This window comes from Paroedura picta, chromosome 5 (assembly GCF_049243985.1).
Source record: "Paroedura picta isolate Pp20150507F chromosome 5, Ppicta_v3.0, whole genome shotgun sequence".
Lineage (NCBI taxonomy): Eukaryota > Metazoa > Chordata > Lepidosauria > Squamata > Gekkonidae > Paroedura > Paroedura picta.
The window spans coordinates 96,013,693-96,035,358 of record NC_135373.1 but is presented as its reverse complement, the minus strand read 5'-3'; the positions used below and the strand labels follow the sequence as shown (position 1 = coordinate 96,035,358).

At 46.7% G+C, this 21,666-nt stretch overlaps 1 protein-coding gene across 3 annotated transcripts; it reads right to left on the bottom strand.

The window, feature by feature from the left end:
• Window positions 1-120: 120 nt before the first annotated feature.
• WDR91 (WD repeat domain 91) lies at window positions 121-21,599 on the bottom strand. Of its 3 annotated transcripts, none has more exons than XM_077339215.1 (15): window positions 21,399-21,597; window positions 17,405-17,584; window positions 16,981-17,187; window positions 15,668-15,751; window positions 12,577-12,710; window positions 11,579-11,756; window positions 10,140-10,298; window positions 7,684-7,883; window positions 7,108-7,258; window positions 6,754-6,848; window positions 5,975-6,143; window positions 4,076-4,184; window positions 2,083-2,195; window positions 1,759-1,956; window positions 121-687 (listed from the first exon to the last, which is right to left on the bottom strand). In XM_077339215.1, exons 1-15 carry the CDS (start codon window positions 21,519-21,521, stop codon window positions 523-525), a joined length of 2,265 nt encoding a protein of 754 aa, XP_077195330.1. In that variant the 5' UTR covers window positions 21,522-21,597; the 3' UTR covers window positions 121-522. The 3 variants fall into 3 exon arrangements, with proteins under 3 accessions (XP_077195330.1, XP_077195331.1, XP_077195332.1); XM_077339216.1 differs by having other exon boundaries at window positions 12,577-12,695; XM_077339217.1 differs by lacking the exon at window positions 121-687 and adding an exon at window positions 710-1,610 and having other exon boundaries at window positions 21,399-21,599.
• Between the last annotated feature and the right edge of the window lie 67 nt (window positions 21,600-21,666).

Genomic DNA, 21,666 nt, shown 5'->3' with positions numbered 1-21,666 from the left:
AAAAGCCACAAGACTTCAGCACTTCTCAATAAATGGAAGTGAAACAATGGGTTATTCATCAGAGCCCCCAGACAAACTGTTTCCTGAAGCTACAGAAGCAACACACACACAACACACATGCAATTTGGACGTGTTCTTTTAATAAGAAATGCAGACGCAAACATTGAATACTGTTAGGTTTTGCACAGCCCTTTCTTCTCAGCTGGAAACTTTGTAAATCTGCATCCCACCTTGGCACAATCTTCGAGAGTTATGGCTGTGTGCTACTGGGAACCCAGGAAGAGAAGGGGCTTTATCAGTGCACCTCTGCTAATAGCATAGTTAGTTTAGGGCAGCTGCTGCAACTTGAAGTGTCCTGATTGGCAGTGGTTTGGCATCAAATGGCAAGATGTTGCTAACCTGGAGGAGAATGTAATGCTAAGAAAAGTGATCACAGTTCTCTCCTCCCTAGTGTAGCTTAGGTCTAAATGGTTAATACTGATCTTTAAATTAAAAAAAAAACTCCCATCACCACAGTTCTGTTTAAGACTTCTGTGCCAGTAAAGTGGTTAATTTGATTTTCCCATCCATGGAGGCCGTGAGGCAGGTCCCACAATCCATAGCTGTGCACCAGTCCACCGTGACCACCGGGGCTCTGTGTCCTCCCAGGGAGAGGCAGCTCTCCAGCACCTTCTCATTGCTACTCAGCTGCAAGAGAGAAGAAAATACAAAATGAGGAACCTTTCACCCTCCTGCAGAATCTGCCTTTCCATTCAGAAACAGAGTGCTGTCTAGCCTTGTTTTGACTACAGTAGTGGGAGGCAGTGAACACAGATGAAGCTGCCTTATACAGGGTCAGACCTTTGGTCTATCAAGGCCAGTATTGTGTACTTTGACTGGCAGGGGCTCTCTGGGGCCTCAGGGGGTAGCGTCTCACATATTTCCTCCCCACACACACATACCCGATTCTTTTAACTGGAAATGCCCAGGGTTGAACCGGGAACATTCTGCGCACAAAGCAGATGCTCTGTTTCCAAACCCCAGACCTCCTCCGAGTGATTTGGGGCAGCAAAGTCCCCTCTAATTTCACCTCAAGGCTTGTGCCATATATCCAACTAGGTGTTCTATTTTCAATCTTTCACACTACCTCACAACAATCCTACAACAGGTCATCATTATTCACAATGTATGTATTTTGAGACCTGGATGGCAGTAAATTAGCCAGGCAAATCTATGGGCTGAGCTGGGATTTGAATAGATATTCATATGTGGCTCTGAACCCACTAAGATGCACTGCTCACAAAACTGTTATCTACCACACTTGAGAAAAGACATTCGTATTGCCATGGAGCTTGCAAGGACACATGTTATTGTTGTTAGTTGCGAAGTCATGTCCGACCCATCACGACCCCATGGACAATGATCCTCCAGGCCTTCCTGTCCTCTACCATTCCCCGGAGTCCATTTAAGTTTGCACCTACTGCTTCAGTGACTCCATCCAGCCACCTCATTCTCTGTCATCCCCTTCTTCTTTTGCCCTCAATCGCTACCAGCATTAGGCTCTTCTCCAGGGAGTCCTTCCTACTCATGAGGTGGAGACATACAGTGTGTATAAATGGAAAAATCCAGCTCTGTTGAAGCAGAGGAAGCCAAGATTTTACACACACTTGTAAAGAGCACAGCCAATATGAGTGCACTTTAACATCATCCTCTCTTCAAAAGTGCTGAGCTTGTATTTGCTATTTGCTATATCTGGATCACTTCTTCAACTTCTGTTACCTTGTAGATGACTCCCCCGGAAGAAGAACAGGTCAGCATGTAGTTTCCCTCAGAGTCAAACGCAAAGAGCCTCCCATGTGGGACCTGAACTTGTTTGTAGCCGCTGTAGCCAGACAACACAAAAGGGCCGGTAGCATCTCTGGGGAGTCCATATTCAGAGACTTTGGAGCCACTTTTGTGAATATTCCACTGGATGAACTGGGTACAATGGGGGAAATGGAAAGAATCTGGTCAGATGCAAAAAGAATACCCTTGGGCCTTTATTCTGTTGTGTATGGACACTGCTAACAGCAGAGGCAGGAACAACAACAACCCAGAACATACCTTCCCATCTTCTCCAATGCTGTAGACAGCATTCTCATCATAGCTGAATTCAACGGAATAAACCTCTCCATCATGGGCCTTCCAACTCATAGCACACTCATGTTGCTGCATATCTGGAAAAAAGACAGATTTATTTATTCTGAATACTGACTGCAACACAAAGCACAGAAGAGGCATACCTGTGTCCTGCTTCTGCTAGCAAGAGGGAACGGAGCAGGAACTGTACCAACCACTGGAAGCCATTCATCATTCATTCTGTTTTTAAGAATTTCTTAGTTGCCTTCCTGTAATTCAAGGTCACTGCCTTGGATGCAGAGATTTCTGCTGATGCCGCTGACTGTACATCTCAGAACCTACCTCAAGATCAGGAGCTCGCTATATCCCCACACCAACAAGGCAGTGAGCCAGAAGCTCATGATCTACAGCAGGGGTAGTCAACTTGTGGTCCTCCAGATGTCCATGGACTACAATTCCCATGAGCCCCTTGCCAGCATTTGTTGGCAGGGGCTCGTGGGAATTGTAGTCTGTGAACATCTGGAAGGCCAGGCCACAGGTTGACTACCCCTTGATCTACACTATCAAATGCTGTTGTAAGATCGAGCAATATGAGCAGCGCTGACCTGCCTCAGTCTAGCTGGCATCATAGGTCTTCCGTGAGAGAACCAAGGCTGCTCTAGGTATGCTGGCAGTTATTCCACAGCCACCCGCTCAATCACCCAAAAACGCAAGGTGTGTGACAGGATGGTAGTTGGCAGGATCCCATGGATCCAAAGATGGTTACTTCAGTAAAGGCCTAACCTCTACCTCCTTTAGGCCCCCCAAGATAGTCCCTGACACTAGGGACAGGTGTATCATCTCCCGGAGGGGTCCCCTGACCTTCTTGCCACATGCTTTCACAAGCCACAAGATGCAGGGGACTAGGGAGCAAGTGGTTGTCCTCACTGCTGCCAGCAACCCATCCACTTCAGTTTGTTTAAGGCACCTGAAGCTGTCAAAACACCCCTCCAAACATGGCCAAGGGGCCTCCAGTTCCCTTTCTGTATTAAGCGTTCAAGGAAGAGCATGGTGGAGTGTCAAAATTTTACCCGCAAAATGATTCGGAAATGCCTCATAGCTAACTGCCAACTGCCTATCATTTGTGCTCCCTTCTTCAACGACAGTCAGAGACCGAACCATCCTAAACAAATGTGCTGGGTGTGAGCTGGCAGAAGCTTGCAAAAGATCTCTCTTGGTGACCTTCACTGCCATCTTTAGGATGCTTTGGGATGCTTCCTGCGTTGAGCAGGGGGTTGGACTAGATGGCCTGTATGGCCCCTTCCAACTCTATTATTCTATGATTCTCATAGGCTGTGATAAGTATCCTACAAAATGCTCTCAAAGCTTTGTCATGAGTCTTCCTCCAAACTCGCTATAGCCACCTCAGCTCCCATTTCTTCTTATGTAGCTCTATGGCATACCAGGGTGCACACTTGAAACAGGACAGAAAGGGCATCGGGGGGCAATCTCATCCATGGCAGTTGACTCCCCCAAATTTCTCCCAACAGAAAAACTGGGAAGAAAGGTCAGAGGGGAGGTGGAAAAACTCCTCCGCCCTGAATGTTTCCAGATTTTCCCCAGACCTTCACAACTCTAGCCCCACACACCTCTGAGACCTAGGCTGATGGGGAAGGGGAGAGAACACATCTGAACAACTTCCTAGGATTGGAAGAGTCCCAATTTTATTCTGGGTTTTATTGGGAATCTTTGTGTAAAGTATCATTGTCAGCTGCCTTGAACCACAAGGGTGATAGGCAGACTATAATTTTTTTAATGAATAAATAACCAATAAATATATGGCTGGTTGTTCCCAGAGTGCTAGTTCTTGTGCCAACCTGGGGGTTGCTCTTTCGCAGTGAGGAGGCTGCCCCTCAAGTTGAGAGCTCAGGCTAGGAGAATGCAGACTAATCATTTGTGGCCAAAGACAACCAAGCTGTAGCCCAGGCTCTGTATTTACCAAAGAGGCGAATGATGCCATCGGCTGCTCCTGTGACCAGCAGGTTTCCATTGTGATTGAAGGCCGTGCAATTTACAGCAATGGGCTCGGGTTCAAGTGAAAACTGAAGCTGGAAGGGGAACAGAAAGAAAACATTAGGAGAACTTAATTGTGTGTCCTTTTCTCTGAAAACTTTGTTTGTCTGGCAGATGCCCAGGGGAGCAGTTAACTCTGCAGGGTCAGGTTCCTCCAGCAACTACTGCAGTCATTAACTGCAATCTGGCTTCCTGTTTCCCTGATCAGCTCCAAGCCCTTAGGGAATCCAGGACGTTCTGGCCCAAGGCAGCCAGTCTGTCCCTGCACAATATAGCTTCTTCCCACCATTGAAGGCTGTGAATGGCTTTCCCACAGACTTCTAAACAGCCCCACCGCTAGTTAGAGAAAAAAAAAAAACTGTCCCTAGCCTCATGGGTGAACAGAAGGTCCTCTGTGTAGATAAGGACTCATAATCCTGCTGTAAAACAAACCCACACACTGGTCTGGACATCTCTTCCTCTCACATGCTAGTAGCTGCCTTTGTTCACCACTTCTGCCACTCTGAAACAGAGGAAGAAGAGCTCCATTCTGCTTCCCTGTCATTTTAATCTCCTTTTTTCACGGGCAAAGCTGGACTACTGGACTGCTGATCCTGGCACTTACAGAGTGGTATGAAACGTAGGCAGGTCCCCCACATAACAAGAGATGAGCATTATGGGATGTGGTCCTGGATCAGGGCTGAGCCACTACAGATGGGGGGATACTACCACTATGAATGCCAGATGGCCTGTAGAAAAGTCTCTTGACCCTTTCATACAGCTTTAAAGTATGAAAACAGACAAGTAAAGCTTTTCATGGCATGGACATAAATAGTGTCCTATTAAGCCTTTATTAAAGAAACAGCACATTTTCCTCAAGGCAGGAGGACTCCAGGGAGAATAGCAGGCCACAGTGGGGGGGGGTGTGTGAATGGGACCATCTGAGGGCCAGATGAGAGGGGCCAGTGAGGGAAGAAACGTAGGAAATATTCCAGTGAATAAACACAAGTGGCACCTTGTTGGTATAGCACAGTCACTAGGAGACAGAGCTGGAATGCACAGAGTTGCCAATTCAAATATCACTGCAGCCACACGCTCATGAGACAGCCCAAGGAAAGCTACTCAAGGCTTTTGTTCTCAGCTACTCTTTGGCACTATGGGGACAATACTTGCATGGCTGAAATTACTATTATTGCTTAGCATTTCTATTGTGCTGATTCACACAATAATAATGCTAACATTACTAATTATTATGATTGCTGTTGCTTGGTGCAAAAGGGACTGGTGCTGGGTCTTCATTACTTTTCTTTGGAGGTGGGGAGATCTTTCAGTATATTCCTGAGATCTTTCCAAATGAAAGCCACACACCTAAGCCCAAGGTTTTATGTTCCAGTGGCCACAGTGGGTATTTGCCTCTCTGCTGGTCATTGGCACAACTCAACAGTAAAGTAACGGGGACCCAGGCACATCCAACTGTTCAAGGAACATCATTTGATCTCAAGATGAAGGAGACAAAGGGGATGGGGAGACTCAAACACAGTATTTGAAAGCATCCATCCAAAAATGAAGTGGAGACCAGCGAAATACAGTGTGTGTGTTGATGCTGATAACAAATAATGCCTTAAAACAGGGGTAGTCAACCTGTGGTCCTCCAGATGTCCATGGACTACAAGTCCCATGAGCCCCTGCCAGCGTTTGCTGGCAGGGGCTCATGGGAATTGTAGTCCATGGACATCTGAGGACCACAGGTTGACTACCCCTGCCTTAAAGAGCCACAAACTGAGGGAAAGATGCCCTCCACTTTTTCCTGGAGTTTAAGCTTGAATTTTTAAAAAATATTAAATACCTGCTGCTTCATGGTTTTTGTGTCCCACAAAAGCAATTTCCCAGGCACCTGGTTTGTGCCTTTCCCTCCAGAATCTGGAGCTACCAGGTCCAGATGGCTGACCAGCCCAGACGCCGCAGCAGAGCAGACAAAGGAGGCTCCGCTAGGGCTGCACGCCAGGGAGAGGATCCTGAAATGCAAAACACCCTGTGAATACACACACAGAGACACACAGAGAGAAGATGACTAGACAGCCAGAAGGAAAAGCTGTCATTTTCTAGCTTCGGTCAAAGTCCCGGTAGGCCCACAAAAAAAGTCACCACATTCAGGTTACAAGAAGCAGAAGCCATGAAGTACCGGGATCTCACCTGGCTTCTCTTAAGTCATAAAGTGTTAGCTGGGAGAGAACCAAGGTTAGCTGAGGACCAATCACACAAGCAAATCAAGAGCATATGAAAGATTGTGGCCTCCTGTAATGTTCAGATTCTCCCGGAGTTGCAGAAGCATGGTTCCCCAGATGCTAAAGTTCTCCCCCAAAGTCCGCTAGCTCTTCCCCCAAAATGCCTCTTCCCAACAAACACAGCGCTACTCCTGTCTATCTTCCGTCTTGCTGGAGAAAGAGGCACTTCCAAAGCACCCCGGCAGCAGCACTACTAGAACAAAAGAGACAGGCTGATGGGGCCTCTGACACAGCTGTCAAGTGGTATCACAGACAGCAGAAGGGCAAATGAATTACAAAACCAAACAACTCATTTTACAACTACCAAGGGTGAAAGGGATGGGAGGCCTTAGAAGATTACCTGGGCATGTCTTCATCAATGCTGATTTCACAAAGATTCTTCTTGGCCTCAGTATCGTAGAGACGAACTGTCCCAACTCCACTACCCAGCAACAACTGCAACCAAAACCAGCTCTCAAAACAAGGTAGCTGAAATCTACTAAATACACAGAAATGGAATCAACTGCCCTGGCAAGTCAAAGGAAGGGAGCAAGTACTCATACAAAGACTATTGGAAAGACCATGCAGTAGCTTAGGCCCACCCAAAAACCCTGGGACACCCAAGACAAACATTAGTGGCACAGACTCTATTAGTTGCACAGAGACTGAAGAGATTTCAGTAGCCACAGCCATTGCAACAACTCCATCTACTCACCAGCCTGTCTCGTTTGGTAGCCCACTCCAGGGAAAGAAGGGGCGATTTGGAAATGGAAGAAGCTTTGGTCTGCATAATGGGATTGAAGGACCACACCTTGATGACCCCATCCACATCCAAACTGGCCACTCTTCGCCCAGAACAGTCGACGCTAAATGGAGAAGTACATTATGCCATTATCCCTTGCAAACGTTCATATTTACAGCCACCTCTTCCAAAATGTGGCCAGCCAGTCCTTCCCTCTATGTCCTAGATATTCTCTACTGGAAACCAGCAGTGTCCTAATATGCAGGATCCTTTGCAAAAACAAGCTGTGGAAAGTGGAGCTGAGAGATTGGGCCTTTCCTAAGGCCACCCTTGGGTTAAACCCACACCTCAGCCCAGAATTCCAGTCTTCCCCAAACCACAGTGGCTCCCTCTAACCCAGGGGTGGTCAAACTGCGGCCCTCCAGATGTCCATGGACTACAATTCCCATGAGCCCCTGCCAGTGAACGTAGTCCATGGACATCTGGGAGGGCCACAGTTTGACTACCTCTGCCCTTACCCCACCTCCCACACACGCAGACCCTCCTTACCGGCAATGCATGATGGACGAGTGGTGCTCTCCATACTCTTCCTGGCTCAAGACAATGAATGGCTGCTCCTGCCTGATCCCTCCAGTATCCAGGCCCGACCCGAAGGTTTTCATTAGGGTTTCCGTTTGCTCTGCGTGCGGCTCAAGAGCTGTCTCTGTTTCAGTGGAAAGAACCTCCAGCTTCCGCTCAGTGGTCTGTGCCTGAATCAAGAGAAGGACCCTGTGTACAGTGTAGCAAGTCAGGAGAATCTGTCAAGCTATTCACGCACGTTTCAGTGTGCTACAGAGCCAGTTTTATTGCACCACGTAAGCAGCTAAACTGGCACCAGGCACATGGAGGGTAATAAGCAGCAAATGCCTCGATGGGGAAGAGCTTGGTTGGCACACATAGCATCATTTGCACTTGCTTGGAAGAAGAGCACCTTGTGTGAAAAGCATGGACAGTGTACAACACTCAGAGGACACAGTTTGTGGCTTACATGGCAAAGACATCATTCCACACCTCGCCAGGGTTAGAAGAGTCACAGAGTATGTCGAAGCGCAGCATTAAAGCCCTATACCTGAACTGAAAATACTTGTGCCATTGACTGATATGTGAAAAGAAACAAGGAAACACTGAATAAGAGATAAAGGCAGAAATACTTTGATTAGTAAACACTCCTGAACCTGCCTTATACTAGATCACACCTTTTCATCCACCAAGATCAGTATTGTCTACTCAGACCAGCAGTAGTTTTCCACGGCACAAGGTGAAGGTTGTTCACACCAGCCACTACCTGATTCAACTGGAGAAGCTGAGATGGAACCTGAAATCTTCTCCGCACACAGCAGATGTTCCATCACTGAGCCACAGCCACAGCCCTCTCCTCAAAAGAGCTAAAAAGAGGAGGGGAACCCTCTCTTGTGCAGTGGGGGCTTCATGCTATCGCTATGATACCTGTGAAAAGCAACATCAAGGACTAAATAGCTAGTCCCACTGTAACACCAAACCATCACACTTAGGCTCACGAGCCCCGATATGGGCACTGTCCAAGCATGGCTGCCAGAAAATATTAAGCTACTTCCCTATCGAGTTAGCTACCACAGGTCCACCTAGCAGGGATAGCAGCTCTCCTGCAAAGGTCAGCTTTGTCCAAATCCTGTTATCTGAGCTCAGGATTGAGCTTGGGACATTCTCCATACACAGTAGGTGCCTACCCCTGGCCCCTTGCCAAAGCGCCAGTTCTGCATGAGAGAAATTCTGGACTTCCCCACATTTAAATACTTATCTTCAACTTTTCTGGCCTGCTGAGAATAAAGATTGAGAACATCTTTTTAAAATAAACTTCAACCAGCTTGGTATTCTACCTAGACCCAAACAGGGCAGAAATAGCACTCTTGTTCTGTTCTGACTTGGGAAGGCCATGCTGAAGCTGACAACAAAGCCTTTAATGAAAAACTCAGCAAACATCTAAAGATTTCTTTTAAAAGAAAAGTGCTTAGGAGAGTGAAGATGGCCAAAGTGATCTTAAGGTATCAAGTGGAGGCCTGGAAAGAATTGCCCTGGCTGGAAATGCCGGAATGTGCCAACTTCTCCCACGGCAATAAGGGCACTCACAGAAGGCAAAGAGCAACAAAGGCAGATTCTTTCTTTTTTCAGCAAAGGTCCTCAGCAGAGGTTGTTAAAGAGCTTTAAGCACAGACTGGTGCTTTTGGGGAAATGGCGGCTAGGTAAGAGGCAGGAACAAGTTGGTGGGTGAAAGACTCAACCACATTGTATTCCAATGATAGCTTTTTTGAAGCAGAGACTACTTCACTGACTGGTTATGCTCAGCAGCCATCTAAAGGTCTCTCTATTTCCTTGACTAGACTTAGGTATTGCGTAATTGGTCCGTAACAGCTTATGCTGGAATAAAACTGTTAGCCTGTTGTGGCAAAAATAAGCCAGAATCTTGCAGCACCTTAACGATTAACACAACTACCCTAATGGAATTATCCCCTAACCTGATGACTTTGCAATGGAATGGCTGAGATTTAACAACAAAGTGCATTAAGCAAAAATAAATAAATAAATCCTACAGTCTTATAGTCTAAATGGACATTTCTGCCCAGTAAAGAGAAGGCAGAGACCCAATGGAAAGTTCTGGTCGAAAAAGTTCAACAGAAGGAGCCAAATACGACAGTAGGAAAGATTAGAGACAGGGTTTAAAAATTAAAAAAAGCAATCACTTTATGACCATTTCATGTAGGACACCTACAACTAGAGCACCAGTCACCTACTCTTCAAAATCTTGTAATCAAGGTTCTGGAAATCCAACACGTGCCCACAGAAAAGTAACAGAGCAGCCTGATCACACTCATGGTTAGTATCTCTTAGAGCAGGGGTGGAGCATCACTAGAACATCTGCATGTCTTTCATCAAACACAAAAACAATGCGCAAGCCAGCAGTCCAATCCATCTCAGAAACCAGCCCCTACCTGGGAAGTTGTTTTAGATAAAAGCTCCTTCCGCTCCTTCCCATGATCCTGCAAGCGCCTCTGACGCTGCTGCAGGGAACTGGACTCTGGTGCCATCAATCCACTGAAGGGGCTTTTTGCTTCCTTGCAGCTACTTGTCACCTCCTTCCCTTTGCTGCTCTGGAAGACAAGGAGGGGATTTGTCATGTTTGGGTCCCTTACCAAAATGCATGAGCACTTATGGGACACAATAAATATTGTTTAGAACAGTGGTTCTCAACCTGGGGGTTGGGACCCCTTTGGGGGTCGAACGACTCTTTCACAGGGGTTGCGGCAGGGCAAGCAGCTTGGCTGGGGGAGGCATCTACACAACAGCCTTGCGGGGTAGATCAAGAGAAAGCATTCGTCTGTCTGGAGCAGGGGGAAAAGAGTGAGATCAGCATGGTGGGACAAGAGGCAGAACTGAACTGAGAAACCCCAGGGGGGAAAAACAATTTATATACAATCATGAACAATGGATCTTCAAACCATTGGTCAGTTTCGGTTTAATTTCTGTGAAAGAATACTTGTATAATTTTATGGTTGGGGGTCACCACATCATGAAGAACTGTATTAAAGGGTCGCAGCATTAGGAAGGTTGAGAACCACTGGTTTAGAAGCACAGAGAAAGATCTCTTTCATTTCTCCTGATACTCAGCTTGAAAACAGCACAACAATAATAGCACAACCATAAGCAACAGCTGCTAGGTATTACCTAGGGTTCCTATGCCCTTTTTATTTACCTTTAAATAGTCACCCTTTCCAAGAAACTACCTGAAATTGTCTACAAGTAATGCCCAGCAAAACATCATTGGATAGCAAGAACTTCAGGATTTTTTTTTAAACTTTACTTTTATAGACAAATGCTGCAATTAATACCATTAGGACTAAAGACAAATTCCTGAAATCTTATTGCAATCAACCAAAACATCACAAACAGGTGTGTGAGCTTTTGCCTTCCACAGAACTCTTCCTAATGTTGGAGGTAGGTAGGGAAAGTTGTTCTAAGGCTGACCAGGCAGTTGCAGTCTTAACACAGAAAGTAGGATGTGCTGCAGAATAAATGGGATTTGTTTACATGGCGCTCAGCCACATCAAGTGGTTGAGACAAAGGAAAGAAAACATAAACATGAATGTTTTCTGTGTACTCAACACAATCTAGCCTGATGAAGCATTCTAAAGAGCTCAAAAGCTTGCAGATTGTTTTATGACAGACACAATTTTGGGTCTATAACATACCTTTCTCTTTATGTAAATGCTGGGAAAAGGCTTCAGTGCAATGCAACATTGATGACAGACTCCTGACCTACTTTTCAATAGATAGTAATAGAGGAAAAAGGGGGCAGGGGAGTTTCTGTACACTCATTAGAATCATTGAGACACAAAACACAGACGCCTTGGCTGCTCGTGCTCCACCTCACCTGGTGATTTGATTGCTCCTTCTTGCCCACCAGTGGCACAGCAGCCTGTGCCGAGGATGTCCCTGCAGTCTGCGTCACTCTAGAGGGACCCTTTTTGCCCTGAGGCAGGAGGGAGGACAGGAATCCCCCACGAGACTGAAGTGAGTGAGTTGTGCTTCTCTGGCTGCAAGTCATGTCACTGGGGAGGGGGAGAGGAGAGAGACCGTGAAGGAGGCAAGATAAGGACCCCACACGGAATATAAGCTCAAAGCAGAAGAGTCAAGGGCCTTTAGTTTGTAACATAATACCACAATGACTGGTTAACCAAGAACTTTCCAGGTTACGCTGTCAAAGCTATGCCAGACTTCTTTCAAGTTTGTCGATCAACCACTTCCCCAGCTGTGCATAATGAACCTCTGAGCAATTCAGAGCCTTACCTGTCATTGCCCTGCCAAAAGCATATCTTAAAATGTAACTTGAGTTGTGCATATTGGAACTCTTCACTCATATGTTCTCCCATTTTCTTTCCCCTTCCCCTCCACTCTTCTAGCATCCTTGGCATAGAGACATGATTTTTTCTTTTTGCATAAATTACTATATACCATACAGTGCACTGTACTAGAATATTATCATGTCTGCAGCCCCAACCACAGATGGCTGGTCCCTCCCAAGCAGATATGTGAATGCAACTCTAAAACTTCCATGAGCTGCCAGCACAGCAAGCACAAGAAGAATTCACTCACTATTTTAGGAGTTATGGAGCATCTACAGGGAGATAAAGGTTGTCACAGAAGCTGTTCACTAAGTGAGCTTTAATATCTCTGGCAAACACAAAGACCCTGGAGGTGAAAAACAACTCAGATAGCCCTCCAGATGTCTGCCTTTCGGAATTAGCACACACTTCTTTGAAGTTGCCTTCCCAGGCTGGTCATCAAGCCAACTACAATAAGGGGGCTAGGCTCCATCTCTGTCCTCCAGCCATGTAATTCTCCGACCCAGCCTTCAGCCAACAGACTCACAGCTCTGAATCCCCCAAGCGGTCCATGTTGGTCACATAGGAAGGCAGTTTGTGATGAAGGATCAGCTCTTCTTCTTCCTGCTGCTGTGGTTCTTCCTTCTTCATCCGGTAGTACTCTGCCTGCAAGGCAAACAGCTAAAAAAGGGGGGAAGAGGGAACAGAGAGAAATTCATCTCAGTTTCCCGCCTTGCTAATTCTACATAACCTCCCTGCCCTCCTGGCATCTACCAGATGCAAGGTCAGGACTATCATTCAACCTTTATGCATCTTTATGCTTTCTGTGACAATGCAGCTTTGAATTTACTTTCTCTTCTAGAAGTCTATGGGAGCCAGTCACACCTGGAAGACACACCCATGGGGTGGGGGGGAAATCGTGCCTCTCCCACTTACACATGAAGCTGCCTTATACAGCTCATTGGTTTATCAAGGTCAGTGCTGTCTACTTGGACTGGCAGCAGCTTTCCAGGATCTCAGTTAAAATCTACTACTACCTGATTCTTTTTAACTGGAAATGCTAAGGGGTGAACCTGAGATCTTCTGCATTCCAAGGAGATTGCTAACTTGAGCCACGAACCAATCGCCTTAGAAGTAATGCAGGTTAAAAATGAGAGGTGATTGACTGAAGCCCTCGTTTCCTGCCACACTGTAGATTAGATGCTGCCTGCGCAATGTAAGAGGTGGAGGCAAAGTTTTAAGGATTACACCAGCTGGAGAAAGCAGAAGACTTAAGGTTTAAGGCTCGGTGGAAGGAGCCAGCGAAAGGGAAGCTCACACCAGTGAAATGTCTGTTGGCAGGAATGGAGAAGGAAAGGCACTCAAAACCCAGAAGGCATTTGAAAGGAGATAAGAAGCAGCAGAATCTAAGCAGGAGCCTCCCCACCCCACGGGTTTTTCAGCTTTTAAAAAATCTGCAACTGAATTTTGTTTTATCAATATGTTATAGTAACATGTAGCAGGTTCTCTGAACTTCCCAGCTTTCATTTAAAGACAAAAAGCTGCGTTTAATCCCTTTTGTTGTACCAATATGGATTTTCCCTTATACCTTTACCACAAAAGGCTTTCTCAACCAGGGTTTTGTGAGGGCCCTGGAAGGGTTTCCTAAATGGGTGGGAGTTAATTCATTTTAAATATATATATTTTAAGCATGTTAAATATTTGCCAGTGAAATGGCCATATATGATCAGGTTGACCTCCCCCTGCTCCCAAATGGCCAATGATGCCCTGGAGGAGGTGGGAAGTGGAGGGGTGCCAGGTGTGTACACAGCTATGCTTCCCCACCATTCTTTGCATGATTCCACCACTTCTGGGGTTTCTCAAAGCCTGAAGAATGTTTTAGGAGTCTATTAATGGTAAAAAAGTTGAGAAAGGCTGTGCTAGAGACTATTGTTTTTAATGAAAGGTGGGAATTCAGAGAACCTATTATGCATATTGTTAGGCTTATCTGTACACGGCCCATGGCGCCGCGGGCGCCATCTGTACACCGCCCGTGGCGCCGCGGGCGCCACGGACTAAATAATTCGTTAAGGGGCCTTGAGGTGGGCTTTGTCCGTGATGAGGAAGGGTCCGGATTGGACCCTTCCTCACGACAGACAATCGGAGGGACCAATCGGCAGGTGCGAAGCGCCTGCCGATTGGTCCCTCCGATTCCCAGCCCCAGCAACTGCGAGCCGCGCGCAGCGCGCCTCGCAGTTGCTCCCGGCCTGACGCGGCGAGAGGCGCAAAGCGCCTCTCACCGCGTCAGGCCGGACCCCAAGGGAGCCGCCGACGCAAACACAAGACTCCAGCCACCGAGAAGCTGGAGAGAAAAAAAAAACACCCCCAGAGGAGCCTTTCGCAGCTCCAAGCCGGCGCCCACGAGAGCCAGCAGACAAAAACAAACTCCTGTAGGAGCCCTTCGCAGCTCCAAGCCGGCGCCCAGGAGAGCCAGCAGAAAAAAAAACTCCTGTAGGAGCCCTTCGCAGCTTCAAGCCAGCACGCCCACGAGAGCCAGCAAAAAAAAAAACTCCTGTAGGAGCCTTTCGCAGCTCCAAGCCGGCGCCCAGGAGAGCCAGCAGAAAAAAAAACTCCTGTAGGAGCCTTTCGCAGCTCCAAGTCGGCGCCCAGGAGAGCCAGCAAAAAAAAAAACTCCTGTAGGAGCCTTTCGCAGCTCCAAGTCGGCGCCCAGGAGAGCCAGCAGAAAAAAAAACTCCTGTAGGAGCCTTTCGCAACTCCAAGCCGGCACGCCCACGAGAGCCAGCAGAAAAAAAAACTCCTGTAAGAGCCCTTCGCAGCTCTAAGCCGCCGCCCACGAGAGCCAGCAGAAAAACATTAACCCTGTAGGAGCCTTTCGCAGCTCCAAGCCGGCGCCCAGGAGAGCCAGCAGAAAAAAAAACTCCTGTAGGAGCCTTTCACAGCTCCAAGCCGGCACGCCCACGAGAGCCAGCAGAAAAACATTAACCCTGTGGGAGCCTTTCGCAGCTCCAAGCCGGCACGCCCACGAGAGCCAGCAGAAAAAAAAATCCCCTGGAGGAGCCTTTCGCCGCTTCAAGCCGGCGCCCTGGGAGCCCCGGCAGCCGCCCACAGCGCAGCTGCTGGGTGCTCCCTGCCCTCATGGCCCCAGAACACAATGGAGCCGCCGGGAAAGCCGCAGAAGAACAAAAAAATGCAGAGGAGACGCCGCCCGCCTCCTCTTTCAGGTAGCCTGTCCCTCGCTCTGTCCCTCGCCTGCCGCTTGCTCTGGTCCCCACCTGCTAGCGCCCATTGTCTTCTTCAAACAATGGGCTTTTTTACTAGTTTTCATATAATATTCACTTGCCCATTAAAAGAAAACCCAAAAAACTCCCAGTGGGGGGCAACTGGTCACTGTAGAAAAAAATGGCTGCCATTTGGGCAGGACCAAGAAAATTCTAATTTTCTGGCTCACACAGCAGCCAGCCAGGCTCTGCCATGAGCTTTTCCAAAACTCTGACATAAAACTTTTGGAAAAATCAGAGGGAAAAATCCACTTTCCAGCAGCACTGAGCCTGGGGCAGACAACCTGTGTGGAAACAGCTTAAGTTCCATGTTAGAAAATATGTTTAATAAAACCGAGACTCCAGAAGCTTCCATCTCACCTTTTGTCGCAGAGTTTCATTTTCTTCTTGCAGAAAATTACTTCTCTGACACTCTTCATCAAAGTTCAAGATGACTGGGACAGGTAAGAAAGGTTAAGGTTGAAAGACTTAAGACCCAAGTGAAATCCCTCCCTCTGGACATTCATCAAAGCCTAAGTAGTTTCTAGAAGTATTCTGAGTTTGGCTCAGAATGTGGCAGCCAACACGTAAGCCAGAAGAGGCTTATTTTAGGTGTCTTTTATATGGTTTAAAATTATATCTGTACCACCCCCAAGTCTTGAATTTTAACAGTGACTGCCAACTTATTTAAACCTTCATTGTGAGGTGCTAGTATTCTTTAAAGACTTTCACAACCTGAAAACCTCACACCTACCTCACCACACACCTCCAATCATTTTTGCCATGTTTTGTTACTGGATCCATGAACCAAGAAAGTGGCAGGGGCCATGATGTTCTCACTGACTACAGTTTTATGAAATGTCCTCATTGAGAAGTGAGAAAGGCACCCATCCCTTCAGTAGTCTACAAAACTGCACACACCAGATTGTATGCATGTGATTTTTGCCATGTGGTAATAGAGAGGCTGCTTGTTAAATGTATTGTTTTAAAACTGTGATTTCTGATTTTTATTCCGCAAGTCATTTTGAGGCCTACATTGTGGGAGGAAAATGCGGTTCAGATATTTTAAAAATATCACAAAGAACAAGCTAAAAACCAGATGTCACCTAAAACTTGTGAGTTTACAAGGGTACTGGTTGTTCAGCTGTGAAGTTCTGGACTCTTCACAATTGCTATGGACTATCAAACAACAGAGCAGTTTCAGCAAAGAGGGAATAAGATCAGTTTGGTTTTAAGGCTGGGAAAATCCCATATAAGGCAAAGATTAGCAGTGTGCTGTTGACAGGAAGCTAAAAGGCAAGATAGGCATTTTGTAGGCAAAAAGTCAAGGGTGCCAGGAGGAACAAAAAAATAAATGGATGAAGCTTGGATTGAATTTCACACATTGATTTATATTAGGTCAGCCAAATCTTTGGCAGTGGATTATGAAGTCCAGCTGATTTTGTCTGTCCATTTCTGTAAGCTGTCATGAAGAACAAACACAGACAGTTTCTATGTCTGAATTTTGTCTGCTTAATTCTAGGTGAGTCTAGTTGAGAATAATTACTTACTGCAAAACGAAACATCTGAACCAACAACTAGGAGAAAAGAATAGCCACCTAAGCAATCACTGGCAAAACAGCTACCCACTCCAACTGTAGAAAGAGCAATAAGCTACAGACTCCAGATGATTCTTTGACATATAAAAGGATATGCATGCACTGAAATAAGACACTGAGGAAGTTGTGCAAAGACACAATGAAGGTGTCTGCCCACTGGCGGGAAAAATATGTGCCAAAAGTAGGGTTTGTTTCTGGATTCAGGATGAAGGGCAACACAAACCACTCCTTCCACTCAGCCTGGTTCTGAAGTTCCGAGGCCTGCTTCAGAAAGAATTCCTGAGTCTTGTCATTTCTGGATGTCTAGAAATAAATTAAACAGAATGGGGCTTAGATATCTTTTATTCTTGCTTTAACAGAGGTCCTGATAAAGCTGTAAGAGCTTTATCGGACCACCAAACACAGTCAGAGCAATTGGCGAAGGCAGATGGAGACAGGGTTTGATAAGACAGAGCTTGCATGACAAGGCATTCTAACAAGACCATCCTATCTGGACACAAACTCACCACTTGTCACTTACCTGCACTGTATGAACGAGGTAGTAGCGGTACAAACTGATCTTCAACTTGTTCACCGTAGGTCGGTACACATCCTCCAATCGACTGAAAAGACGCCTCTCCAGGTAACTCCAGTAATCCCGAAGGGCAGCCAGGTCATAGCTCTGAACATATTGCTGCAACTGTTCCACTATCTTATCCACCTGAAGATACAGAGAGAGAAACTCTAAGAAGCTGTTAGTTGGGATTATGGCACTCTACAAAGCTACCTTTCTGTGAGTCAAACCACAGATTTCTGATTTGCTGCTCTTTAGAGTCTCAGGTAAGAATTGTCTCCCCAGAACCTCCTACCTGAAACTAGAGATTAAATCTCAAACCTTCTGACCCAGACGTGTAACCCTCCTTTACTATTATCAAAAATAGGCCTAACAAGTCTTTTTGGCAGGGTGAAAAAGAAGGAACCAAACAGTCTTGCACATTTGAACAAGATTTTCCATGGAGACACTCCTTTCAAGAACAGCAAGAAGACTTGGAAAGATGCTGTAAATGTAGGTTTGACTGAAACTTCCTGTTTGTCATACCCTGACAAAGGTAAACACTGAGGGAAGCATATACTACAGGCGGAGTGGTAACATTTCATATTCAAGGAAAGGAAGGCAAGTGTGAAGGTCCATCCCTGGCGTATGACGTGGCAGTAAAATTTGGCAGCTCCAAGTTTGGCTACAGTCAATGGTCAAAATACGGCTACATGAGCATTCATATCCATGCATCTCATAGTCACAGCAGGGAAATCATGATTTCATGGATTACACATCAACAAGAAATTATCAGCATGGATACACAGCATTCCTACGTAATCTATTTCCACAGTCCTTGGGCAACGATTCCCATTTTTCAAAATTTCAGCTGATAAAAGGAACAGCATGCAAGCCCAGCAAAAAACTGGGGACATGCACATTCATGTTTTGGGGGCCACTTGAAGGTGCTAATTTTACCCAACAAAGTGCCAAGCAGGATATTCCAAAAAACATCTCCTCTGACAACATGCCCTTCTTTTAAGCCTGCCACCCAAGGCCTCCTTAGAGTACCACCTTTTCTGAATGCAAGGACATCCACTGGAACTAGGTCTACTGAGCAGTCACTCTAAGGATAAGAATCACCTTCCCCCAAAGGAGATACATTTGGCCTACTTTCACTGCCGTACTACTACAGAACTATACTCCTCTAAATCTCTCTGACTTCCAATGGACTCTAACAGGCGTAACTGTATTGAGGATTGCACCACGCCAGAAGAATGATCTTGGTGCTCCAACTCAGTTTTTTTCCTGCTATTGATTAAACGTTAATTTGAATCATTTGCTCACAGTACTAATTTATCTTTCATATTTTAGGCTGTATTTTTTGCACCACTTGGGGTGCAAGGTGATTAAAAGCTGTATTCCCTTGTGATTTTTTTGTGTGGAGGGGACATGTTTGTATTATGGTTGATTTTAGCTACCCTGTTCCAGGAAGGATACAATTTTAAAAACTCCAACAACCTCACAATAAATTACACCAGGGGTCCCGAACATGTGGCCTGCTGTCACTCTCAAGGCATTTTCCCTCAGACCCACACTGTTCTTCCTGCCTCATGAGGCACCAGCTCCTGTGGTTATCCCTGTCCACAGTAGCAACTTAGGTTTTGTTCTGGTCTCTATGGTTCCTTTGGCCAACCTCCTCTGGTATCACCCTTCATATTTATTTATTTTATCTATTCGATTTGTATGACTGCCACTCTCGGAGACTGGCTCGCGGCGGTTCACAATAATTCACAACAAATCAATACATTAAAACCATTAAAATTCCCCATCAAAACCCCGTAAACAATGACTCAGTCATAATGATGGCGATTAATGACTATTCCCACACAGGCCCACTGGATGAGCAGAAGGGAGTGGATGGGTAATTGGGCATGGGTGGAACAATCTGGGGAACCAGGCCAGTCTAATACTGGTTCCCCCCCCCGGGGAGAGGGGCCCGATCTTAGCCCCCGGGCCCCCACCTGGCCTCAGACAAATGCCTGGCGGAAGAGCTCCGTTTTGCAGGCCCTGCGGAACTCAAGAGAACTCCAACAGGGCCCGCAGCTCTTCAGGGAGCTCATTCCACCAGGTAGGGGCCAGGACTAAAAAGGCCCTGGCCCTGGCCCTGGCCCTGGTTGAGGCCAGCTATGCCTCCCAGGATCCTGGGATCATCAGCAGATTCTTACCCACAGAGCAAAGTGCCCTGCAGGTGGCATAAGGAGGTAGGCGGTCCCTCAAGTATGCAGGACCCAAGCCACATATAGCCTTGAAGGTTAATACCAAAACCTTGAACCTGATCCGGAAACAAACTGGCAACCACTGCAGCTGCTTCAGGCTGAACATTCTTGAAGGCGTGTAAATTAGCAGAAAATCTTGGTCTGACTTGGGATAAATTGAAAAGAATCACAACTGAGGGTGCAAGAAAGTAAAACTGGTGTAGTTGTAAGAATCATTTGAAGAGATGTTGAAATTAAATGGTACACTCCCCATGTAATTTCACTGCATCACCTATCAGCATGGCTTTTGAAATAAAAGTTTTCAGTGGGAAAGCATGATGTGCACTGTTGAATTCATAAGGCGTCATGGCCTTGTTCATTATCAGTTCCAGTATTTTCTTTCTGAGGAAGATGCAGAATGTATTGTACCATGCAGGAGGCTTCGCAGAGGCAAAGTCCTTAAAGGTTCTTCCAGCCTCACTGTGTGCACATTTAATCTAAGGTTGCAGGGAAAAGGAAAGGTGGTGTGTGGAACGTTTTCTGAACCGAAAGAAACAAAACTACTGTGAAGCAAGTTAGTGAAGGTAACTTTTCAAAGTTCTCATGCTGCAAGGGACTAAAATTTGAGGACATAAATTAACAATTCAGTGTTGAAAGACACATCAAAGCACTGAGCCCATTGCAGATATAATTTCAAAACAGATTCACTGATTGACAAAAGCATGGAAAGGAAATAAGAATGTTTCAAAATCCACTTGAAGTAGCACCAGAAGGTGTAAGTAACTTCTTTCCAATGGAACTGATTTGCAAGCCAGTGATCATCTCAGTGAAATTTACAAATAAAATTTGCTGCAGGCATGTTCAGTCTTTGGCACCACATTTGTGAGCAAATTGTGAAATCCAAGTTTAGGTCCTTACAGTTAGGTCCTTACAGTTTAACATTTACATGACATTTTAACGGTGTCTGTCACAAACCTTGACTTGGACATTAATGCTCACAGAAAGCAGCCATAAAAGGATTCCACCATAAAATTCCACTACTTGATAAAAGGATTCCACCATAAAATATTGTTCCAAAACGGACTGCGTTCAAGTTAACATTTCTTCATTGACATCTGCAAGTTTACTTTCAATCTAAATAGGTAGATGAATAATGTTGTTACATTTTGGTTTAAGATGTGGCCATTTTTAGGGCACTCCAATGCAGCCCCCATGTACCAGAAGGTTGGGGATCCCGCATTACACAAAAAGAATTCTGTAGAGGCACATAAGTAATTCAGTGTTGAGAAATGCTTAATTAGTAGTTAGCATTCCCAACGGAAAGGAGTCGGGCATCAATCCTGCCTGGGGACCCTTTCCCTAATCCCAGGTGCGTAAAGGCTGGGGCAGAAACTCGACAGGGTGTCAAGCCTGCAGTTCAAACTCAAGAGGCGCTGCCTTTCCTTGCCCCTTCCCCTGCAGGAAAGCTGATGAGCCCGGCCCCCCTCCCCACGAGGGGCCGATGATCGCAGGCCCTGCTTCACCTGCGGGCCCCCACGAACACCCACGCGATAGCCATCAAGCAGCCGAACCCGCTGGCAGCCACAGGGGCAGGCCCAGCCAAGGCTCCGTCTGCGGGCGTTGCTGCTGCCGCTGCGAGCGCGTCCCAGTCCGCCGGGCGAGTGGAGAGCCGGCCTGCGCCAGGCGGGGGAGATGGGCGGCCGCTGGCCCCGCGCAGCATCGCTCCCTTCCCCCGCGCTCACCCGAAAGCCCTTCTCCCTGTCCGTCTTGATCTCCACGTCCAGCTGCTTCAAGGTGGCGGTGAAGCCGCGGAAGAGCAGATACTCCCGCACCAGCTCGTCCGTGCGCTCCACAGCCGCCGCCATCGCGCCGCTGGATCACGGGGAAGCCGAGGCCTCCAAGCGCCGCCCCCTTTCCCCGCCCGGGCCGCCGGAATCCCCCGACTCCGCCTTTTCACTAGAATCGGCCAGGGGGGCGGGGTGGAGGCGAGAAGAGAGACGCCAACCGGGA

Bases quoted from the DNA above. Each gene is read 5' to 3' on its own strand.
- WDR91 (XM_077339215.1), bottom strand. From the start codon at position 21,521: ATGGCGGCGGCTGTGGAGCGCACGGACGAGCTGGTGCGGGAGTATCTG. The intron at 15,752-16,980 runs CATATCCTTTTA...TAACCTTTCTTA, and splicing joins GTGTCTTATTTCAGTGCATG to CCTGTCCCAGTCATCTTGAA. The intron at 2,196-4,075 runs GTAAATACAGAG...TCTTTTTTCCAG, and splicing joins TGGCATCATTCGCCTCTTTG to ATATGCAGCAACATGAGTGT.